The sequence below is a fragment of the Amblyomma maculatum genome, chromosome 3 (genome assembly GCF_055883805.1).
Source record: "Amblyomma maculatum isolate TAMU_Amacu chromosome 3, ASM5588380v1, whole genome shotgun sequence".
Classification (NCBI taxonomy): domain Eukaryota; kingdom Metazoa; phylum Arthropoda; class Arachnida; order Ixodida; family Ixodidae; genus Amblyomma; species Amblyomma maculatum.
In genome coordinates, this window is record NC_139346.1 from 52,113,698 (window position 1) to 52,138,148 (window position 24,451).

Here is a 24,451-nt window from a genome sequence, read left to right on the forward strand (position 1 = left end):
AAAGAAAGGCAGTGCCAAAGATTGTTCCAACTACCGCACAATCGCGCTTATTTCGCATGCTAGCAAAGTGATGTTGAAAATCCTCCAAGGTAGGCTGCAGCAGTATGTGGATCGGGAGCTTCCGGACGGTCAAGCTCGGTTTCGCAAGGGCAGAGGAACTAGAGACCAAATTGCCAACCTTCACTGGATCATGGAAAAAGCAAGAGAGTTCCAAAACCCATCTACTTCTGCTTTACTGATTATGCGAAAGCGTTTGACTGCGTAGATCACAGCAGATTGTGGCAAGCTCTCCAAGAGATGGGAGTTCCAATTCACCTCATCTGTCTCCTCAGGAACCTGTATGAAGGGCAAGAAGCCACAGTCAGAACTGGGCATGGTCTTACTGATTGGTTTCCGATTGAGAAAGGAGTGAGGCAAGGCTGCATACTGTCGCCCTGCCTATTTAACCTATATGCAGAGTGCATCATGCGGAAGGCCGGTCTGGACGAGTCTTCAGCTGGAGTGAAGATTGCTGGAAAACGTATCAACAACCTTAGATATGCGGATGATACCACTTTAATGGCAGAAAGTGAAGTGGAACTCAAGAGACTTCTGATGCGCGTACAAGAAGAGAGTGAGAAGTTTGGGCTTAAACTGAACATTAAAAAGATAAAGATCATGGCGTCTTGCCCTATCAAGTCCTGGAGCATCAATGGACAAGAAGTGGAAGCTGTGACAGATTTTCTGTTCTTGGGCTCCAAGATTACCTCGAAAGGAGACTGCAGCCATAAAATTAGGAGACGCCTGCTTCTGGGAAAGCGAGCAATGGTTAGCCTTGACCGCCTAGTAAAGAGCAGAGACATTAGTCTGCCAACCAAGATCCGTGTATCTCGTGCTATGGTCTTTCCAGTTGTGATGTATGGATGCGAGAGTTGGACTGTGAAAAAGGCTGACCGCCGAAGAATTGACGCGTTTGAATTGTGGTGCTGGCGAATACTCTTGATAGTTCCTTGGACAGCCAGAAGGCCAAATCAGTTGATATTGTCGACCATAAACCCTGACTGCTCATTGGAGGGTCAAATTCTAGAGTTAAAGCTCAGCTACTTTGGTCATCTGATGAGAAGAGAGAAGTCGCTGGAGAAAGATTTGATGTTGGGAAAGGTTGAGGATCGCCGGAGAAGAGGTAGACAGCGAACGCGATGGTTAGATGGCATCCTCGAGGCACTGCTGATGAAGTTTTGTGATGTTAGGAAGATAGGGAGAGACCGGAAAGCGTGGCGTGACATGGTCCATAGGGTCACGACACGGACACGAAAGAGTCGGACACGACTGAACGACTGAACTGAACTGAGCTGTATTCGACTGCCTGAAAGATATTTTTGATTTCTTGTCAAGTTGTCATGAAGAAAGGTACGTGAACATACCGAGAAACGATGCGAAATCATTCAAAAGTTAAGGCTTGTTTATATATGGCTTTCCTTGTGCGTAACAAAAATATCTTTACTGGAAAAAGATAAAACATCATTGGCGAAGGAGTCCATGCTAAATGACGAAGAACTGATTGAATTCTGCTTGCTTCTCCACCTTGCAATGACGATCTCCAAGGCAGGTCATTTAAAAGTAATGTCTTTCCCACTGTTCCCTATGAGCTTAATGTTGGCGGCTATAAAAATAACGTATGGTCATTCAGTTCGGGCCCATACACACAACCATGGACCAATCACCCGATAACGATGCGTAGTCGCTGACGAGAACGAAATATTAGAATAATAAATAAAACAATTACAACATAAGATTATCACTGTTTGTCAGCATCTGTAGGGTTTAGTATAATGGTGAGCAGAGCAAGGGCGATAGATATGAAACTTGGCTGCAAACGTAGGCATGCATTAACTCAACGCGACTGCAGAATATTTCTGGTCACTTAGAGAGCTCCATGTTTGCTGAACTCCATAAGAATTGCGAGCCTGCGTTTCTTGTTACTTGCGCGCTCTGAAACGACACCTCTGTACTCTGCTTGCGTTGTAGTCGAGCAAGGAGTAAGAAAAGAGCAATGTCGAAGCTTTCCGTTTTGCATGTTATTGGGCTCCAAATTCTCCACAGCTTCATTGCTTCATTTTGTCCCTACTTCACAAATCTGGACCAAGCTTTCTGTGCACACGAAGAAAAAAACCTGACCACTGTAAAAGCGTGAGCGTGACCATAACCTTTTAGTCACGCCATTTTAATTGGGGCTTCTTTTGCTTATCAGCTTATCTCATATTAACTGATTTAAAGTCACTTGGTCATACCGTCACGGCTGCTTCTTTTTGTAGATATGCGGCCATTAATATTTTTTCTTGGAGCTTTACGTCCAGTTTCTTTACGTTGAGGAAATTGGCGGTAGTCGTGTACCATAGTTCTATAAAGATAACAGAGCGCATTCGAGATAGGGATATTGTCTCTCAACTTGGCCGCATGCCAAAGCAAGAGTGCACGCCAAGCAGGGTCACGATGATGACGGTGCGTATTAGTGGAGAAAGGGCATATCAAACAGGGCAGGCTTAATTAACGAGGAGTAAGCGTTTGGCGGAGCAGGTCTACAGACGTATTTAGCGCATAACGAGGCGAATGTTTTTAGTTTTTTCTTAGTCCTGTCTTATTAAGCTGCATGCCTACCCACTTAGCTTAATTTGAATTGGGCTCTGATTAATGCCTGCAAGACTGAATTGCTTAACTGCCCACACAAATTACAAGGCTGCCTGGTCTGTTGTATTTTATATTATAATGCAATTAAGATAGCTAAAGTGTAAGTTTATTAGAGCAGAAAAAGATTGCAGGTAAAAGATCATTTTTGCAGTCAATTACCTGTACCAATAATTTTACTGACCACAAAACGAAAAGGAAGCGTAATGAACAACAGTGCGCGTGCCAAATATTTCCTTACGTATTTTATTATATTACATAAGCAGCACACGAAAACTGTTTACGCAAACCAGTTAAGTGGCAAGGTAAACGGAAATTAAGAAAGATTATATTAATAGTCTCAGAAATCATCAAACAGTTTAGGTAGATATTATTCCCACTGCTGTCATCTATATGTTTGTTTATACAGGAAATGTAATTGCCATGTCATTCTATTCAGGAATTGCTCTTAGTCTTTGTAAAAGCTAAGGGAAAAGAACGCCTTTCATTGACTAAGCTGAGTACACTCAGTATACTGCTTCTTCATGCAAGGACAAGAGGTGGATTCCGGCCAGGAAGTAATGCGTAAGAGTGATGACGACCAATCAAGTAGAGAGATAATCTTCGTGTCAACACCACGAACGTTTCTGAGGAAGGCATAGAAGGGCGTGGAACGGTAGGATGGTGAAGTCCACCGTTACGTGACCGCCTCTACTGCCCGACGAAGGAGCTTACTTACTAGAAACAAATAGATGCTAAATTTCTAGTGAACTCATGTGAAGAGTCAGTAATGACAACAATGGTTGATGACGTAGAATGACAACACAGTTAACTTTTGCTAATTGGGAATCTAAAGCTAAATTAATGTTTCGGTGTTCCCTCTGTAGGATAAAGTGAGACGTGCTAAAAAGCAACTTTCCTTCGTCCGCATGCTCACATATGAAATAATTGGCACGGCTAAATAGAGCAGCGCAAATGGTGGCGCTACAATGGCTTCCTCCAACAATTCCTTGTCATACCTTGTACTACTCCGAACGTGACTGTAAGCCAGGTAATGTTGGGCGCGAATGCAGACGCGACAAGCCCCGCACAAGCCATCATTCCGCCCACGAGTGTTATCTGGTAGAGAGACAGTTTGTGCTGTGCCAGGCTCACCAGCAGACCTGCAGAGAAATGAGGAATTCCGTAGCGGTAAGTGACCACGATGTTGCAGGGTAAAATTGGAGAATATTCACATGTAACAATGACGAATTGTTGTCACCATAAAATCTATTCAGATCAACATGTCTTTCAGTGTAACCTCAAAACACCCTCTTTGAATCGCTTTACGCTCCATTTAACGCACTCATGAATGTGCGCGTTTGCATTTTGTTGGACAATCAGGATAATGAACATGAGATATGCCTCAGACAAAATGTTTGTGCCAATAATTCTATTGGTGTGCATTAATTCATAATAGCGCACTGCGTCACGATAGAAATACATCTCAAATCTGGCTTTATACTTTCATGCTTATTGGAAAGAGCAAATATGCAGGCAAGGTAGGCGTATGTATTGCTTTCAGGCCTTTTAATAAGTGGAATCGTACTATATAAGTTGAAGTTGTGCAAGTTAGTTCTGTATTGCCCATCTTCACATGATTCAAATTTTACTCAGGGCAGTCTACGCATATGCGCATATATAGGAAGGCCACTGTACAGAACAGAGTTATAATTCGGGGAAAAATTGCAATCAATCAATCAATCAATCAATCAATTTTTATTTCAAACACAACACCAACCAACACAAGTAACATTGCAACAAGCATCTGGATCCCTAGCTCGCAGGCTAGTTGGGATCCATGCACATAATGTCCCCAAAAAAGTGTTTAGTAGACAGCGCAGACACCTGGCAAAATTTCAAAAGGATTAAAAGAGTCACAACCTATTCTAACAGTGCAACTTTAGCAGCGCAGATAATTTGGTATTTTGCTTTATTTCTATGAGAATTTCATTCCATATTGTAGTCTATACAGACAGAATAGTTCTTTTTCCATACACAAGTTTGTTACTTTGGATAAGAAAATTGTTTTTCGCTTTGCTTCGTGATCTGTACTGTGAGGAAACAATTTCAGATGAAGGTAAAGGATAGCAGCACAGGACATGATAGGTATACGAGGTGTTCCACGTAAAGATAACAGAACTTTAAATAAAAAGCAGTGCCCTAATCATGAGAAAGAAGACGTGACAGTTGTTCGGAAGCTGTTTAATTTATTGAAAACGTGCTTACTAAAAGTGTGCGTTGACTAAACATTTTGAAAATACTTGAACATTGATCACGGTCGCCTTCATAAATATTATGTTACTATTGACCTATACTCTTTTCCGGAAGCGTGGTTATAATTTGTGCATCAAATAGGTAAACGTTTTAGAAGGACGCGTCACGCAGGCCAAACATCATTTTGAGAAATCAAAATCTTCGGTAGAGAAAGTTTTTATTTTTTAGAAGAGCTCTGGGTGAAGGGTTGTCTGAAATACTCTAATGAAATAAAAAAAAACGACGGGTAATCTTAATGTGATGGTGGATTGCTGAGCAGAAAGGATATGCTAGGGAACCTAATGGCTAATTGTAGTGCCTTATTTGCAAAAACTGAGTTGGGAATTATTGAGATCCAAGGCACGTTTTTGTACAATGCGAATGCTACTGGCACTGGCACGTTCCATAAACGTTCAGCAGGATAGTATGGCTTGTAATATGCACACTGATTGGTTAAGATGCGAAATATTTGTTTCATGATAGACTCGACTCGAAATCATCAGACATACAATTGACAGCATGACTGTTCAACCATTCGCCATATTCAATAAAAATATGTTTGTAGAATCTCGTTGTTCGTTTTTAGGTTCAGTAGTTTGGAAAATACCCCTTTATGTACCTAATCGTGCGCTGTACTTCATATCACTGGCTAGAGAGATTTAGAATAGGGGGAGTCAACCAGTTAGGTATATAGGGCAATAGTGGGCGAAAATGCGTACTCGCGGAGTGCTGGTGAGGGGTGCGGAAATCACTCCGGGCATGCGCACTCACTCCCCGCTATAACAATATTTCCCTAACCGATAGGATCCTATTATTCTAAATTTCTGTGATAAGTGAAAGACTCATTGTACTATAAATTGAAATAAAACGCGTGAACTCTTACAAAAGTTTTGTTCATGAAAACATTACTTGCTGAACAACAGGCTCTAAAAATGCGTCTACTTCACTTTTTCTCAAGATTATGTTGATGATGGGGATGCAGTGGTGGCGTGTCACCAATTGGGTACGTACTCTGTGGATCGATGGAGGAATATAGGAGCGTCCCCTTTGAAACGGGGGGATAGCACTTCAATAAGCGCAAGGTGGCCGATATAAGGAAGTATAAGATCAAGAAAATTCAACATGCTGTGAAGGACGGGGGAAGCCTTAAACGACAATGAAGAAATTGGGCATAGGCAAAAACCAGATGTATGCGATAAGAGACAAGGCGGGCAACGTCATCACGAATATGGACAAGATAGTCAAAGTAGCCGGAGAGTTCTTACAGATCTCTACAGTAGCCAAAGTAGTCAGGACCGTAACGAGATGGGCGGTAGTGAAAAACAGTCAGACGTTCCACCACTGAGGAAGGACGAGGTCAAGAAAGCATTAGAAACTATTAAAAGGGGGAAAGCAGCTGGAGAGTATCAGATAACTATGTTTGTTGAAGGACGGGGGGGGGGATATAGTGCTAGAATAACTGGCCATCCTGTACACGCAGTGCCTGGTGTCATCGACGGTACCGGAACCGTGGAAGACTGCAAGCATTATCCTCATTCGTAAGAAAAGGGACGCTAAGGACCTTAAAAATTACAGACCAATCAGCTTACTGTCAGTTACTTATCAGGTATTTACTAAGGTAATCGCTTATAGAATCAGGACAACCTAAGACTGCAATCAAGCAAAGGATCAAGCAGGGTTTCGGAAACGGTACTCTACTATCGATCATATCCATACCATCAATCAGGTGATAGAAAACTGCTCGGAATATAACCAGCTTTTATACATAGCATTCATTGATTACGAAAAAGCATTTGACTCATTTTAAACCTCGGCGGTGATGCAGGCATTGCGAAATCAGGGGGTAGACGAGCCGTACGTGAAAGTGTTGGAAGATATAGTATATAGTGTCCGCACAACAACCATAGTTCTGCATAGAGAAAGTAACAAAATTGCCATAAAGAAAGGTGTTAGGGGCAAGGAGACACAATCTCCCCATTACTATTAACAGCTTGCTTAGAGGAAGTATTCAGAGACTTGGAATTGGAGCAGTTAGGCATAAGGGTAGATGGAGAATACCTCAGTAATCTGCGATTTGCTGATGACATTGCCTTGCGAAGCAACTCGGGGGATGAACTGCAAATAATGATTGATGCCCTAGACAGGAAAAGTAGAAAGGTAGGCTTGAAAATCAATATGCAGAAGACTAAGGTAATGTTCAACAGCCTCGGGAAGGAAAAGCAGCTTACTTTAGGTAGCGAAGTACTGGAAGTAGTAGGCGAATATGTTTACTTAGGACAGGTAGTAACTGCAGATCCGGTCCATGAATAGGAAATAACAAGAATAAGATTGGGATGGAGCACTTTTGGCAAGCACTCGCCGATTATGACTAGCAGGTTACTGGTATCCCTCAAGAGGAAAGTATGCAACAGTTGCATCTTACCTGTACTCACCTAAGGGGCTGAAACGTGGAGGCTAACCAAGAGAGTTATATTTAAGTTGAGGACAATCCAGAGGGCTATGGAACGAAACATGGTAAGGGCAACATTAAGAGATGGGAAGTGTGCAGAGTGGGTCAGAGGAATAACTCAAGAGACCGATATCCTAGCGGTAATTAAGAAGAAGAAATGGGCACGGGCAGGACATGTAGGGCGAAGAGAGGATAACCGTTGGTAGCTTAGGGTAACAAACTGGATTCCAAGGGAAGAAAAGCGTAGCAGGGGGCGGCAGAAAGTTAGGTGGGCGGATGAGGTTAAGAAGTTCGCAGGGGTCAAGTGGATGCAGCTAGCACAGAACCGGATTAAGTGGAGAATAATGGGAGAGGCCTTCGCCCTGCAGTGGGCATAGTCAGGCTGATGATGATGGTAGCACTTGCTATCAGGCTCGTTTTTTCCCGATATCTTGAAAATGTTTTAGTTCAGTTAACTATATCATTTTTCCATTTATTTATATCTTTTTTTACATTAATAACATTACTAACATTATGCCACTTTTCTTCTTTTAATCCACTAATGTTCAATCGCGTTTTGCTAGCTTCCACCGTAGGATCATTCCCCCGACCACTCGTATCTGTAAACCAAAGGGCTCAGGAATAGTGACTGCGCCCGTATAGACATCCAGAAGGATACCATCAAATTCGACTTTACGATATTCAATTGTTTCTATAGATTTACCATATACTGCACATGTGTCATCGTCTTGGTTAAGTTTCTTTTTGCAGCTTCGTGTTCTAAGCACCCTGATATAGCTTCAAAAAGTAGGGCACTGCATCTTTAGTTATCAAATAAAGCTTCCTTCCTAGTCTGCCTCTTCCACTTTCCGTATAGTTCTACACTTTGTTTCGTTTCCATACAATTTACCCAATTTATGCCTTCTGTGCTTTCGACCTGTTGTTTAAAGAGTTTTATTTCTTCGTCCTGTGACCAGCCTACTAACTCATTAGTTTTCTAGTTGTTTTCCTCCATTGTGAGTCAACGCTTTTTATGTAGAGGTGTTTGAATACTTTAGCTGCCGCAACGTTACTGTCCTGTTTCCTCAGGATTTCCTCTTATAATATTTTACTCAGAGCTTACCATGCATCGAAAGATTCCCAGGCCATATCTCCCTGTACCGCCTCATTTGTTGTTCAGCCGTGAGAACCCAGTGCCAGTTGGTCTTTGATGTATTTCTATTGTCGGCTGTTCCTCTTCTTTTAAAAACAAAATTTCATTTCGGAAAGTAAACCTGGGCGCCATAATTCCTTTCCAAACACCCCTAAGCATCCTATACTTGTTATACAATGCCCTATGCTTCATTATCCCGGCATCTCTCTGGCCTTTTGCCCTAAGTGAGCGCTCATGCAAAAGAATATTCATGTGTGGCGTAAACGGTAGGCAGGTGATTAGGCTAGCCCCGGCTGCACTCATAAACCGATAACGTACCAGAAATGCGGTGGGCTGTCACTCAGCCGACGCTTTAAAGAAAAGTCCTACACATCCTCATTGGTATACAACTTGGTGTACAGGTAAAATGAAGTCTACACAGCGAGCAAACGATGGGACGTTCACCATGTTTACAAACAGAGTGGTGTCCCAGGTGCGATCCAGAGGTGTCGTTGCGAGCTCTAGTTCTCTCCTGCGCTAGAAGGGCGATTCGAGCCGAGGTCTGTTTATGAATTGAAAAAGAGGCCTCGAGGATCGCTGGCGTAGGACGAGTGGAGGCATGGTATTTAAAACGGCGGTAAGAAGCATGTAAAATAATGTGGCCAAAAATGGCGCAGGACAAGTTTAATTGCAGGAATATGGAGACTATTTTGTCCAGTAGAAGCTAGTTTGTTTGATGATGACGTTCATAATGAAATACGGCTGCCTCTGCCAGTATCAATCCCGCGAAGCTGAGGTCACCAGCTCTGAAGTAGAAATTGGGGCAGGTTTTCTGCCCTAGTTTAAAGAAATCGAGAGATCTTTTGAAGATCTATTATGGTTGCCTGGAATATTTTAGGTTCACTAAGTCAAGTAACGCATGCGGGCTGTCAAAATTATGTTTAGCGATAAACTCGAGGGGGGGGGGGGGAGGATCGGTGACACAAACTCTGCTTTCAGGGCAATACGCGAGAGCGTAGCATACCTTCCGATGCTTTTTCTGCGGATTCATGTACTTCGCCCCTCGCTTAATCATTATTTCAGTCATTTCTGCCTGTATTGTTTCACAAGCGCTATTTATCATGGAGCCGTAAGGTGCTGCCGTATTATGTGCTAGACCACCTGGCAGAAATATAAAGTCCCGTTTCACCTAGCCGCAAGAGGATGTCTGACTAGAAATTCGAAATGCGGGTGACTTGGATTCTTCGCTGCTTCTCACCGTCTTATCTGAATTGAGAAGCTCGAGTTGACAGCATTCGCCACATCGGCCATGCCACGTTGTCACGTGACGTCGCACAGCTGTACGGGAAATCAGTGCCCGGCCACTGAGCTTCCCGGCTACTTCCTGCTAGAGCTAAGTCCGTAATATTCCTCTCACAACGCCGCTATGACAGGGCCAGATATTCTGCAGAACGGCGCCTTTTACACAGTGCCGTTAATAATTTTTGAATAATCTCTATTATTATTGCATCAAAGGGATCATTTGTTTCGTACGTTAGGTAATCCTGTCGGGCTTGGATCCTCACGAGCCTCTCGGCTGCTTTTTATATCTTCTCACGTGGTATCACACGGCATCAGTGAGCTAAAGTATTACTCATTCAGACTGCTGTTACCCTTTGGAAACCATAGCACCTGCGCAGGCTCCGTCTCCAAATGTCAGTTCTGGTATCTGTGTACTCGATTACGAATGTGACCAACTTGAGCGTATTCTGAAAACTCAGGAGCGTCTAGAAGCTAACCAGCCCGCGATCGGTGAGCCTGCCGATCGCGAATAGCTGCAGTGTGTTCTACTAATCTGTTTCACAGAGAAGACTTAATTGTACAGCAGAACAGATGAAGCACTGATGCTCAACGAGATGGCTAGTAAAACCGTGCGCTAAAAAGCATTGCTAAGTTGCATTGTGTAACGACTGCTATGTGCGCCGTTCCTAATGAATCGACTTCGTACAATCTTACCTGCACACCCGCCAGCAATAACCATCGAACTCTGGGGCCATGCTGCTTGCTCTCGCTTTATTCCGTACTTCTCTATGAAGAGTACGTAAAGGTATCCGTAGCTCGATGCTGCGATGCAGGACAGGAAAGCGGTGCAGGCAGACACAACGGGTACGCTCCAGCACTTGTCCACAACACCACGGGGGCATCTACCAGCAGGCTCAACCGCGGACTTCGTTCCATATTCTGGCATCGTGCTTGAGAGAGGAGTTCTGAGGATTCAGGAAATAGAAAATTTTCTTCATTACGTGTTGGTAAACCACTCACTAAGTATTGTGACAGGTGACATTTTTGCATAACAATGGAACCTAGTTATGCTTTTTGTGCAGGACTTAAGATGCTCTGCTTTTAATAGCGATGCAGACAGAACTAACAGGATATGCACAAAAGCATATCATAGCTACGGTTCTTATGCCACTGTTGCACAGAGTCCTAAAAAATTGTGCGATAAACCAGTATACGCCAAATATATTTTGAACAGTACTTAGTATTGTAACAGTATTGTTAAGGAAAACGTACACAGCAGTACACGCTAGTTAAATGTCACACATACATACCACCAAAACAAAATCAGCTTAGCCTGAGCGTCCTCTTCTTCACAACACCACACCTGCACGTCGTCGTGATCTCGATACTGCGCACCGTAACAGTAACTAGCGTTTACCGCTGTGTACGTTTTCCTTAACATTTGGTTGGAGGCGCGGCGTATGTTATCCCCATTCTTGCCTTGGAGCATCGACGTCATCTGTAAGCCGGGAGCATCGACCGATGGCCCTGGGACATCGCCGAGCAGCTTCGCCCCAGCCCTTCCTGCCCAGACCCGACCAACCAGCCCCGCCCAGCCCCCAGCCCGGATCTGAAGATAATGAGAAGAGACAGACCAACCAGCCCTGAGACGAAGGACCCGAAATACCCGAAGGACCCAAAGAAACCGGACGTGTACACGCAACCCCCGCCTAGCCACTCGTTGCGACCTCCAGCCATCGCTCCCAGGGACCCTGGTGGCCGATTGTTGAACAGCTCTAGGGGAGGCGGATCACCCAAGCATCACCGTGTTCATCGTCATCGTGGTGGCAAGCGCATCATTCTCTTCTATCTTTTCTTGAACATCTACACCATCACGTCATGATCGATTTCAACGAAAGGATCGGGACGATCGCTCGGTGGCCCCGGGAAGTGTTGCGAAGAAGATCGGCAGTAGAGCGAGAGGTGCCCTCGCGCTAGGCAAGACATTAAATCATCGTTGATCCTGTCGCCATGTTGTGCCGTCTCTTTGCTTGTCCTCACGTAACAATATATTGAGCGCCTCTTGGGGGAGGGAGGTCCACAGATATCATGTCATCAAAAAAAAGAAAACGTTTTCCAGGCTAACGAAGTTCTCTTCTTGAGTTCAATAAAGAACGTTTTGTTGGTACATGCGAAATCGTTGTACACATCATTATGTGGCAAGCGCAGGTTGTTTAACGTTAGAATCTTAGATAAACGGATTTAAGAACAAGTTTTAAATATTCTCTTTCTATTTGATAGAAAATATTGCGTAATGAGTGCGAAATTATTTCTTGCGCTATTACTGGCGCCACAAAAGTGTGTCACTAGAGCTTTCAACTCAACTCACATTTACGAAAATGTCCACGCCAGGATGGAAACCACCGCTCTTCCCAGCCGAGCGCACTAACCACTGCAGTAGGAACGCGCCCATAATTATCCTTTTTTATACTGAGGTTGCTTTGGGGGAGTTAAGAAAAATAAAGAACACTAGTAGAAAAAGTTAATAAATGTAAAGTACGTTTACACAACAAAAATGAAAAAAGAAATGTTACAACGCGTCTTCTGTCGCAACAATAGCATCAACGAAACTCCTGTTTTCGGATTTATTGCAGTGAAAGAATTGGCAGTGATTTCCTTTGTTTCTGATGACTGCATAAATTTCGAACTTCATTTAGTTTTCAGAAAAAGGAGCTCACAAACATTTATAATCTATGACAGATAATTACAAAATGTTAAAAAATAGGAATTCCAGGTGTCTACAATAGTAGGCCTGTTAGTAGACACATTCAATTATGACATTATAGGAATATATTTACAAATTGAGACGCGCAGCAGCAGTTACTCTCATCCATCGCGGTGAGAGCTAAAATTACGTCTTAATACAGGTCGCCTCTTTAGTCATGTATGGTCTTACTCATCCCGTTATGCCTCTCTGTTGGTGTGACTAAACACAAAGCCCTGCATACGATTTATTTTAACATGTCATTTATTCACATTTGCACAAGTGTTGCTTAATATTCATCCTTAGATTTCATCCCTGAATGATCATGTGATTACTTTACCTTAGAGATTCCTCTAAATGAAATGGCGTCACTCGATTACGCTTAATAGATAGATAGACGGATTTATTGGAAGGAAAAGGCAGAGAGGTTGGCTGGAATAATTCAAATCTGGCCTGCTACTCTGCACTGGGGAAGGGGAAGGAGAGAAGAAAGAAGGTCATGATGGGTGACGATGTGGGAGAAGGCATATGAAATACATATATAGACACAGTAGCTTGCTCTACAAGCGCGAATCAAGTCCGCTGGCGCACAAAAAACGGCAAAGAGCAGGCACTGCCTGGACACCCTTCCCCTTGTCCTGCCAAGCGCCCAGCAGCAGTTCCTCCGACTGAGGCCTCCTGTCCAAACGCTTCAAGGAAGCGGCTAACACACTTCTTTCGCACGCATACTCCGGGCACACCAATAACACATGGTCCACAGTCTCTGGGATGTCACAAGTTGAACATTCCGATGAGTCATCTGTCCAATTAAATGTAAGTACTTACGCGTGAAAGCCACGTTTAAACGAAGTCTATGTATCAAGCATGCCTGATGACGCGGAATATCACGCGGAACATTAAATTTAAATGTTCGATCGAGCCTTCTTAGACGTATGTGTCGGGCGTCTGGTTGAGCCCAGTAAGCTGCTGTAGCAATATTCATGCGACTCTTTATAAGACACGTCGTATCCGCTCTTGAAAAAGGCACAGCTGTTCAGAGGCCATTGGTGAGTGCGCTTTTCGCTTCAACGTCGGCCTGTTCATTTCCATGGAGCCCGCAGTGGACAGAGATCCATTGAAACATTATTATGGGGCCTTGAAGCTGGACAGATGTGGGGAGCTCCATAACGTTTAGTGCCAGGGACTGATAGGCAGTGCGGCGTAGGAAGTTTTCCAAAATTTGTAATGTAGTCTTTGAGTCCGTGAATATACATCATTTTGAGGTGGTTCCCCACATATGTAGCGAATAGATTCCCGAATGACTACACGTTCAGCAGCGGTTGATGTAGAGGTATGTCCCGTCTCAAAAGGAAATGCAGAGTCGTTTTCTGAGCTGGTATGACCACAGCTGCAGCGGATATGCCTGTGCTGACACAGATCCATCGGTGCATACGTGAATATAATGAGGATATTATGACCAGATGTGCGCCAGAGTAAGTTGTTAGAGTTCACTAATTGGCACCATTGATTTCTTTAGTATTCCGGGAGCACGAAGGGGCACCAAAGGCTTATCCATCGTCCATGGTGGGTGGGCGGGACGATATGGGAGGGCATATCCTGTCGGTACTTGTGACTGATGGCAGCGGAATGCACTTGTAAAACTGCAGTCCGGCCTCTCATCCAGAATCTTGCTGAGTAGATGAAAGCGGTATCTTGTAAGTGCTCGTACATATACACGAAGTGGTTTGTGTGACAAGTATATGGATATTGGGCGAGCATGTGCCTCTTCAATTGTGTCTTTGTTAGAGGTGCATCTGGGCAGTCGAAGGCATATTTTCAGTGCCTGCGATTACACGCTGTCTAAAGTCAGCAAGCATGAAATCCTCACACTAGAGAGTACTGGAAGACTGCACCGAATGTATCCAACAAACAGAGTCTCGTAAAGCCGTATTAAGGAGCGCTCAGTTGGACCCCATTTGATGCCAGGTATGCAACGAAGTACACGACAAAAATTAATTAGCCTTTACTTCACCATAGTAATATGTTTCGACTAAGATAGTCGGTGGTCAATAATTGCTCCCAAGAATCTGTGCCTGGAGACGTATATTTTGACTCCATGAAGGGTAGTCGGGTCGCAGCAGACACATTTTCCCGTAAACGCGATCACTGCACACTTTTCTGCCGCTAAAAATAAACTTTGAAGCCGTAAGTACATTGATGTCGATGACACAGCTCGTTGCAATCTCGCACGTAGTTGTGGGCGCGTCGGACCAGAGGCCCAGATGCAGATGTCGTCAGCATATGCACTTATGTGGATGTTAGTTGGCAGTTCACTCACATTGTCGACAGGTATAGACCAACACCGTGTTTACAAACAAAGGGGGCGCTTGCGGCGTCGCAGCCGACTGGGGGTGAAAAATAGGGTTAGCGCCCATAGGAATACATGGAACCGAAATATTTCTAAGCAGTTTTCTCATTTCACAGGGCACCTGTGATGTCGTTATTCAGTACAAAGCAACTATGGACATCCTAGAACAGATCACGAAAGTATGAAATCTCATTACCGAGGCGAAGTATTTTTAAAATACCGCGAAACGTATGGGGGTGCAAGTTGGGAGGGCGACCCGTAGAAATAAATGTAAACACAACTTACCGGAACACTTTTCTCATTTCACAGAGCATCAGAAGTGGTGGCCGGTCGTTAAACGTTGACCAGCGCTTTGAAGAAGTGTGTGATAAAATAGGGTGCGTCATTACGGAGGCAGTCCACTTTTAAAACTCCCCGAATAACATGTGTTATAAATCCAAGCACCGCTAAAAGGCAAGCTGGGTGTAGCGAATCGCACAGTTTTGCTTACAGTCTGACATGCTGGCGCTTAGGGTAAATAAGCTTGATAATACTGTCGCTCAAGTGATACGTGCTAGACAGAATTACATTTAAAAAGCAGTTGTCAAACGCCATACGACAATATGAACCGAACGAGATTCGCGCATTGCAGCAGACGACAGCGTATCTGGCGGTACCCACCGCGGCCGCCTCCAGCTACGGAGCGTCTGTTAGCGACAGCGCCCGTGGCGCATTGCCGTCTGCAACTGTGCGCGGTCAGTTTATCGTGCTATGAACTGTCCCGCAAGTCGTCAGACTTGCAAGGGAATGTAGTGTGTCATGCAGCATGATGTCAGGGCGTGATACAAGACGTTCACCAAAAAATGAGAAGGGTTCAACGCTGCTGAACCGAATAAAATGTTGCGGTAAGTTGGGTTTACATGTGTTTCTATGGGTCGCCCTCCCAGTTCGCACCCGCATACGTTTCGCGGTGTTTTAAAAATACTTCGCCTCGTTAATGAGTTTTGATACTTTCGTGATCTGTTCTAGGATGTTCATGGTTGCTCTGTACCGAATAACGACATCACAGATGACCCGTGAAATTAGAAAACTGGTTTGGAATATTTCGCTTCCATGTATTCCTATGGGCGCTAAGCCTATTTTTCACCCCCAGTCGGACCACGCTGGCGATAGAAGCGCCACCGCATCGTGCTTACGTCACAGATCGGTGTTAGTCTATAGACCAACACCGATCTGTGACGTAAGCACGACGCGGTGGCGCTTCTATCGCCAGCGTGGTCCCACTGGGGGTGAAAAATAGGCTTAGCGCCCATAAAAATACATGGAAGTGAAAGATTTCATTTCAGTTTTCTCCTTTCAGACGGCGCCTATGATGTCGTTATTCGGTACAGAGCAACCATGAACATCCTAGAACAGATCGTGGAAGTGTGAAATCTCATTACCGAGTCGAAGTATTTTTAAAACACCGCGAAACGTATCGGGGTGCGAGTTGAGAGGGCGGCCCATAGACATACATGTAAACACAACTTACCGCAACATTTTGCTTTGCTCGGTTCAGCATCCTTCAACCCTTCTCATTTTTTGGTTAACGTCTTGTACGACGCCCATGACATACTACATTCTCTTACTGCAACTAATGCAAGTCTGACGACTCGCGGGACCGCTCACAGCGCGATAAACTGACTGCGCACAGTTGCAGACGACATGCACCACCCGCTGTCGCTAGCAGACACTCCGGAGCTGGAGGCGGCCGCGGTGGGCATCGCCAGCTACGCTGTCGTCTGCTAAAATGCGCGAATCTCGTTCGGTTCATTGTCGTATTGCGTTTGACAACTGCCTTTTAAATGTAATTCTGTCTAGCACGTATCACTGGAGCGACAGTATTATCAAGCTTATTTACCCTATGCGGCAGCATATCAAACTGTAAGCAAAACTGCGCGATTCGCTACACCCAGCTGGCCTTTTGGCGGTGTCTGGATTCATAACACATATTATTCGGGGAGTTTTAAAAGTAGACTGCCTCCGTAATGACGCACCATACTTTATTACACACTTCTTCAAAGCGAGGGTCAACGTTTAACGACCGGCCACCACTTCTGATGCTCTGCGGAATGAGAAAAATGGTCCGGTAAGTTGTGTTTACATGTATTTCTACGGGTCGCCCTCCCAACTCGCACCCCAACATGTTTCGCGGTATTATAAAAATACTTCGCCTCTGTAATGAGATTTCATATTTTGACGACGTGTTCTAAGATGTTTATAGTTGCTTTATAGCGAATAACGACATCACAAGTGCCCCGTGAAATGAGAAAACTGCTTTGAAATATTTCTATTCCATGTATGCTTATGGACGCTAACCCTATTTTTCAGCCCCAGTCGGCTGCGACGCCGCGAGCGCCCCCTTTGTTTGTAAACACGGTGTTGGTCTATAGGCAGCCTGCAATGGAGTTTGCTGAAGCATGTCGCGCCACCTGGCGGCCGACGGGAGCTAACATTGAGGCGGCGCAGAAGCAGAGGCCGTGCATGTTGCGGCCGCTGTGTTCCTTCTGCGTTCGCTTTTTGTGGTCCCATTGAGTGTGATTTACTCATTTAGTGGCTACAATGGTCTCTTGCGATGCTTGAACTACTACGGATGCGAACAAGAATAAAAATAAGGGCAGGGGCGGCGAGAAAGTCTCCCATAATCGCGAACGAAACCCAAGCGTACCGCTGGGGAGAACATGGGGAAAATGATGAGAGAAGGGGATAGTGGCTGTGAGAAAGTAATGTAACTTAAATTTGTTTTGTTATGAGGCCAATGGCGTAAAGTCGCGCAGCCGCCGCATCGAATTCCAGCCACTTTTTATCGGAGGCGAAAAACAAAAAACAAAATGCTCGTAGGCTCTGCGAACCGGATTTCTAATGTGGCGTCTATTCGGAACCTTGAAGCCAAATTACGCTATAAACTTCCAGTTACAGATTTGGATAAGCATATTTATCAGTAAGTTTGTTCTTAAAGTGCTGAAAAAGTCGAACTGGCGGAGTGTGGAGGCCTATGATACTGTGTACGCGGAGCATGTAACTTCGTTCTATCGTTCCGCGCAAAACATTTCTTGCACCGACTGCTCAAGCTGCTCGTGAGTTTCTTGTCCCAGATCATAGACCGTTCCGTAATTAGTAGTAAAAGTAAAAAAATCCCAACTCTAACGACCTCATTTACGGAAGCTTTGTCATTTACCGCCGGCTTTACCCAAGCTTGAAGTTTGGAGGTACAAAATGCATGCTAGTTTTCACTGATGACGCACTCTATAACCGCACACTGCTTGCAATAGCCCCGACATCCTTAGCGGGAATCGCACCTCCCTTCCTGTAACCTCCGCGACACTGTCAAAAGATGCACCACGAACAAGTGTTCGTCATGGTATTAAACTGTAAAGCGAAACCGCGAAGAAATTATGCTGCTGTAATCAAACAGCAAGAACAACTGAAAAAGAAGGAACGGCGATCAATCTCTTCTCAGGTTCGTACTGCACTTTCAATGTTTGGGTATCAGGTGTGAACCTAATAGGCAAATGAAAAGCTCCGTTTACATCAAACAACACTTTCCATTCATTTAATAACTTCTTAATTCATCATCACATATCCGACTGATGCTCTGCGGCAATAAATATCGTTATAAAAGAAACAAAAAACTTCGTTCGCTCGCGCGAAATTCAACGTTGTGCGCGCGGTTGTTCCGTTGCGAGCGGAACAACCCGTCACTTCGACCCGTGTCGACGTCACTTCGCAGTGACGTCGACACCGTTCACGTCTTAAACATGACCATTCTCGAACAGGCGGTGTCCTATCACCAGTATTGGTGTTCGGAAGCAGCTCTGAAAACATTCGAGTGCCTTAAAACCGCAGAAAATGAGAGCCGAGATGCTTCCCGCCGTACAAAGCGAATGCAAAATGACCGCGCCGACCGCCTCAGATTACTCGGTGCCGCCGTTGGCGGCGCTGAAAGCTGCTCTCCACTAAGGCTCCTCTATTTTTTAAAGGTAGCGACAGGTCTTGATGCAGCCTCCCCTCCCTCCGATACGCCGGTTGGCTGCACGTGACCTCTTCGCCGCCAAGCTCCGTCCAAAGGGTCCAGTAGTGCTCGCTGCGCCGCTGAAATGCATGGCGGTCTGCGCCTGTCAGCGTGATAGTGGCCGATAAGTTAAGCAAAAAGTATTTCACATGCCTCTGTTGCATCTTTAGGAGTCTATATGCAGTAATTAATGTTTAAGCGGACGCAAGAATTACATCCCTGAACTCAAATCTTGAAGCGTGCGCGTGACATGCGGCTGCGTCGGGCTGCTGTGCTTTCGGCTGCCGGAAGAGTGCGGAAGACGCAAAAAAGTCATTTTCTATTCTTCGCCTCAAGAAATCGGGCGTACAATTTTCGTGGCCACGGTAAACACCCGACTATGCGAAGTGATTTCTGTCTGCTTAAAAAGCGTTCGCTTACCTGGGATGGCCTTTGTTTGGGCATATGCTATTTCATGAGCAAAATATCAAGAACGCTATGACTATGTAGTCATTACTTGTACTGTGGATATCTAGTGAAAAGTCACTGCCGTTTCGAGCCCCATTATTTTCCCGAACAGATCAGGACTGCAATATTACGCGTGGAATCAATGCTGTCAAAATGCTCAGAATGAAAACCCAATGCTTGATTATGCTTATTACGAAAATTTGGTCCGTACAATTGATCAGTTAATTGATATAAATGAAAAATGAAACATTAGAAAAAGAGGAGGTTGCGAATGTATCAAAGTGATCGAAATGGAAAGTCAAAATTTGCCTATGCTAAATATCGGTGTATAAAATTAAAAAATGAAAATAAAACTTTGTACCATAAAAAGTGAAAAAACAACCGTGTGTGTGAAACGCTATTGAGTCATTGTTTTAACGGAGGAGTCTCGAAGCTTTGCATCGAATGCAAACAAGTTCCGCTGAACGCGCACAGGTGCTCAAGTTTCAAGAAGCGGCATCCAAGTTTACTGGTGATATTATTGCCCGGCAGGCTATAAGAAAACCAATAAAAGCGAATAAATAATAGAAAAGTCAGAAAACATTATCCGTGAGCTTTGTATCACATCATACCCGATTTTTTTTGTATTTGTTGGAAGATATACATGCGTTGGTAATGTGCAGCTGCAAAAAACTGACTTTTTCTCCAGAATAAAGCTATTGGAATACTGTAAACGAAATAAACTCGAGCCAAAAAAAAAAAGTTTGTGCAACGTAGTATACCCGAATAGCTACAAACGCAATGACTCCCTTATTTCATCAGAGCTCTGTGCGCAACGACGCTTCTAAAAGTTGCAGAACACTCGCAGTCTACCTATTTTTTAGTAAGGAAACGAGCCCAATAAATTTACTGAAATAGTGTTTCTACTTCAAGTTTGCTACTAATTTCAAATCATAAGTAATGAACAGTTTCCTAGCTGCTGTACTGAGTCGAGAATGGTTCAAAAGAATGAGCTTGCTCATTTAACGCAGGCGTTTTTTTTTTTGACATTTGTGCTGCGCACGCATGTTTAGGTTTTATTCCTATCTTTTGAAGTTTTCTGAGCAGCAGAGGACATAAATCTGTTGAGTTCACCGGTTTATGTGTGCGCCGAGCGCGGCTTCATGAGTGCGTGGTATACGCTAGAGTGCCACGCGTCGTTTGCTAGCGCTGCTCCTAGACCCCTCGAGAGGGCGCTCGTGTAGTTGTCGCTACCTTTAAAAATACAGAGGAGCCTTACTCTCCACTAAGACCCCTCAATAAACTAAATGTAGCGCCAAAATGTGAAGTTTGCTCCCTCCTCCTCTCTTGCGCTCTCCTTCGTCGTTCGACCCTCTCATTGGCCGAGCGCCGTCACGTGCTCGCGCGCGCTTTTCTTTTGGCTGGGCGTGCAGCTTCCTCCTCTCCAGCGGTGCGGGCGGCGCGGCACATATCGCCGTGTGTTTTGCTGCCACGCGGACTGCTGCTAGCTAAATTGTTCTCCGCCGGCTAGTTAATTTTTTTTAAGCATGTTGCGCACTTTGGCCGGCGGCTGATAGAAGCACGGAGGTGAAGGCGAGTTCAACCAACGCAGACATCGCGTACGAATGGTGTCACACACTGACAGTTGAAAGCGGAACCGTTTCAGCGCAAAATATTAAAAAAACTAACAACTGCTACCATGCTTCTCAAATTTAACGGTAGCTTACAATTCAGTCAAACTTGCAAAGAAAACCACACAGACTGCAGCTTCCGCCGCCTAGTTAAATTTTTTTCAAGCATGTTGCGCACTTTTATAAACGGCTGATGGACTCAAGGAGGTGAAGGCGAGTTAAACCGACGCCGAAATCGTGTGCGTATGGTGACACACCATGACAGCTGAAAACGGCACCAGCGCAAAATAATAAAAAAAAAAATAACTGCTACCACCCTTCCCAAGTTTACCGGTAGCTCACAAGTCGGTCAAAGGTGCAAAGACACCAGACAGACTGCAGCTTCCGCCGCCTATTAATTCTGATCTGCAGCTGAAGTTGAAAATACATGGAAGATAACTGCTGCCACATTTCTCAAGCTGCAAAGAAACCATACACAGGCTGTTGCTGAATTGTTCCTGTCCGCCACCTAGTTACAAATTTTTTAAAGCATGCCGCTGAGTTTGGCCAAAGGTGACGAACTATGGACACACTGACATGACGGCGAGTTGAATCAACGCCGAAATCGCGTACGTGTGGTGCAAGACACTCACAGCTGAAACTATTTTGGCGGGAAATCCGTGTCAACATTCGGTAATTATGTTTCAGCAGTGAGCAATATTTGAACCTGAACACATTGCGACAAAATTCAAGCTGAAATGCTCTGGTGAGACCCGGCGCCAGCGCTTTTACCGGCGCGTGCCCGCCGCGCGCGCTGATCGAGACGGCCGTGACCGGCGCCTGCTCCGGAGAGCGCGCGCTAGTCGCGCACTCCGTAGGTGGAGCCACGGTCGAAATGCGAGAGGAGGAGCGGCGCCGCCGGAGGAGGAGAGAGGAGATGGCGCTACTTTTAGTTTATTGAATTGAATTGAATTGCCTTTATTTCCATAAACATCCCTATCGAAAAATGCAGTGTCGCTGGGATACTGGACAGTGTTTTCCAGTGTAAAGCAGTATATTTTTTACACTGGCAATACTGCGCCACACTGGCGTCGCACTTGGATTCGCTGGGCCACACTTGGATGGTACTGACGCTCGCAGTTTGGCACTGGGTCGCACTGGCACCTACTGGACATTCACTGCAAGCTCACTGGTCCCAGCGTTTCACAGCGCCAAGCTACACCTTTCACGCTGGGTCGCAGTGTGTCACGCTGCGCCTAATGGACGTTCACTGCAAACTCACTGGTCCCAGCGCTGTGCAGCGCCAAGCTGTGCAGTGTCACACTGCACACAGTTTGCACACTGGGATAGTGCCCGTCTCATTACCTGAGAAAATTGGGAGCGCTTACTAACGCCTAATTGCTGGAGAATTCATACCGTGCATCTTATTGTAAGTATAGCGGTTTTTAAAATGGGTCTAAATATGCGTCTGGCGGAAGTCCATGCAGCCAATGCCGGACGTCGACGTAGACATGTAGACTATACGTTCTCCTCATGCATTATATGCTACGCGCTCTTCCGGAATGACACTAAATTCAGGACCTTCAAAGTAATGTTTAACCGTTTTTTATGTCTCGCACTCACATATGATGCCGATCGCGGCGTTTTCATGCGCATTTGCGCGCAGCGATCACTGCAGCGCTGCCGCTCGCACCACATTGCATGCAGGCGTCGCGGCGGCAAAGCAATGCGGCGTACACCGGCCAGTAGAGATACACGATATAGTTTGGCACATCTTTCGTGCTTAGTAAACGGTCTCGAACTCGGCCGTACCTCAATTTGCTCGTATTTTACAAGATGCCGGCATATATGGACCGCCGGCGCCTTCGGTGCTTTCTGAAGTACGTACTGCGCGCCCCGAATATATCGAGTGCCGCGGACATTGAAAGCACGCATCTTAAAGCGCAGCTTTTCTTTTAAGTGCAAACAGTACATAGAGGGTGTTCATTATTTTTATTTTTGCGTACATGGAGTTTAAACCCCTGCATGCGCTCGAGGTTACCGTAACTCGATTGAATGGCCTCCGCTTTCACACGAGCGGAAGATATATGTACGCGCCGGACTTCGGTACGCGGTAGAAAATGTGCGCTGCACATTTAGTTGCTGAAGCTGACTCTTGGAATTTTGCAGAGGGTGCCACGCAAGCGATCGTTGCTACATCCACCTATATATATGTTCCCACGGCTGGCCTACTCTGTGGCGCATATGAATGTAGTCGAGTACGCGCCCCCAATGCGTTGACCGGCTGTGCGGAGCTCGCAATTCTGCCCTCGATCGCGTTCGTTTTATTGCTTGTTGGGCGCTTCCATATCGAGTTTCTATGTGTGCAAAATAAACGTGAATTGTAGCCAAGCACTTGTCCTGTGATTATCGTTCCTCAATTGCGTTTTTGATGCATATATATGCGTCGAATGTACTACGTCCGCGCGCTCTCAAATGAAACATGCAGTTGCACAATAAATATTCTACTTTCGAGGGGCTGCAAACTGCTGTACAGCAGTATGCGAAGGAGAAGTTATATCATTTCTGCCTTGACCATACAAAACTCAGTGTTTCAGGTGTGGTCAAGTAGTTCGAACAGCTCGCCATTAAAGACGAATTAACGGCTGATTGGGCGAGTTGGTGAACCATGACGAACAGTAATATAAGAGCGCGACAGAAACCATTGTTGTCCTCTTCTGTTCGTCTCATTTCTGTTGCGCTCTTATATTACTGTTCGCCTTTCAAGCCCGCGGCGAGCGCTGGACCAGCAGAGCGACTTTCCACGCTACACCGCTGTCTTGCTAGAAAGTCAACCTAGGCGGCGTTTGACATTCAGCTGGTTTTTGTGGGCCCCGTAATGATAAACAACGCCTTCAGAAACGTGCTAAATGTTAAGAAATATTCAAACAATGTTTAAAAAAATTATACAGTCATCACAAACACACCAAGAGGGCATTTTAGATCATTTTCGCAGAAGACACATCCACAGCTAGCTTCATACTTATGAAAGAGGACAATTACCAATATGCAAAGAGTGGAGATGAGCTAGCAATAAACCATTCGGGGGGGGGGGGGGGTTCTATTTAACACTTTCATTCCAGGTTGTCTTCAACAAAAAAAGTGGGCAGACGTTGACAAAACAATTGAGCACTCCACTCAAAACCAAACACCCGCCCGTCTTTAGAGATCTGTAGAATTGCCAAAGGTTACTTTCCGATTGCTAGGACATTAGAGCTGCATGACAGAGCTGTCATGTGAATAGACCACACCAGACCAAAAGCTTCTCATATAGTATAGCTAACCAAGGTATACCTAACAGCGTTGTGTTGATTTTTATGGCACATAAGCGACTAATGCTGCCATGCACTAAGAACAAGGTTTAATGTATTTTTTTTTTGCATAATGACTAAAATGTTCTTTAGGATGCAGCTTGTTTAGGAACATTGCTTCCTTTAGGAAACGGAAAATGCAGGGAATTTAGACTAGTGCACTTCC

At 45.0% G+C, this 24,451-nt stretch overlaps 1 protein-coding gene across 1 annotated transcript in view; it reads right to left on the reverse strand.

Moving 5' to 3' along the window:
- The window catches only part of LOC146194756 (monocarboxylate transporter 9-like), a 92,368-nt gene that overhangs the window by 39,318 nt on the left and 28,599 nt on the right, over positions 1 to 24,451 (reverse strand). Inside the window, exons 2-3 of the mRNA XM_084596113.1 lie at positions 10,494 to 10,744; positions 3,663 to 3,806 (exon numbers count right to left, since the gene is read on the reverse strand). Of these exons, the coding sequence (XP_084452239.1) occupies positions 3,663 to 3,806; positions 10,494 to 10,725 (376 nt within the window). The 5' untranslated portion in view covers positions 10,726 to 10,744. The remainder of the gene's footprint in view (positions 1 to 3,662; positions 3,807 to 10,493; positions 10,745 to 24,451) is intronic.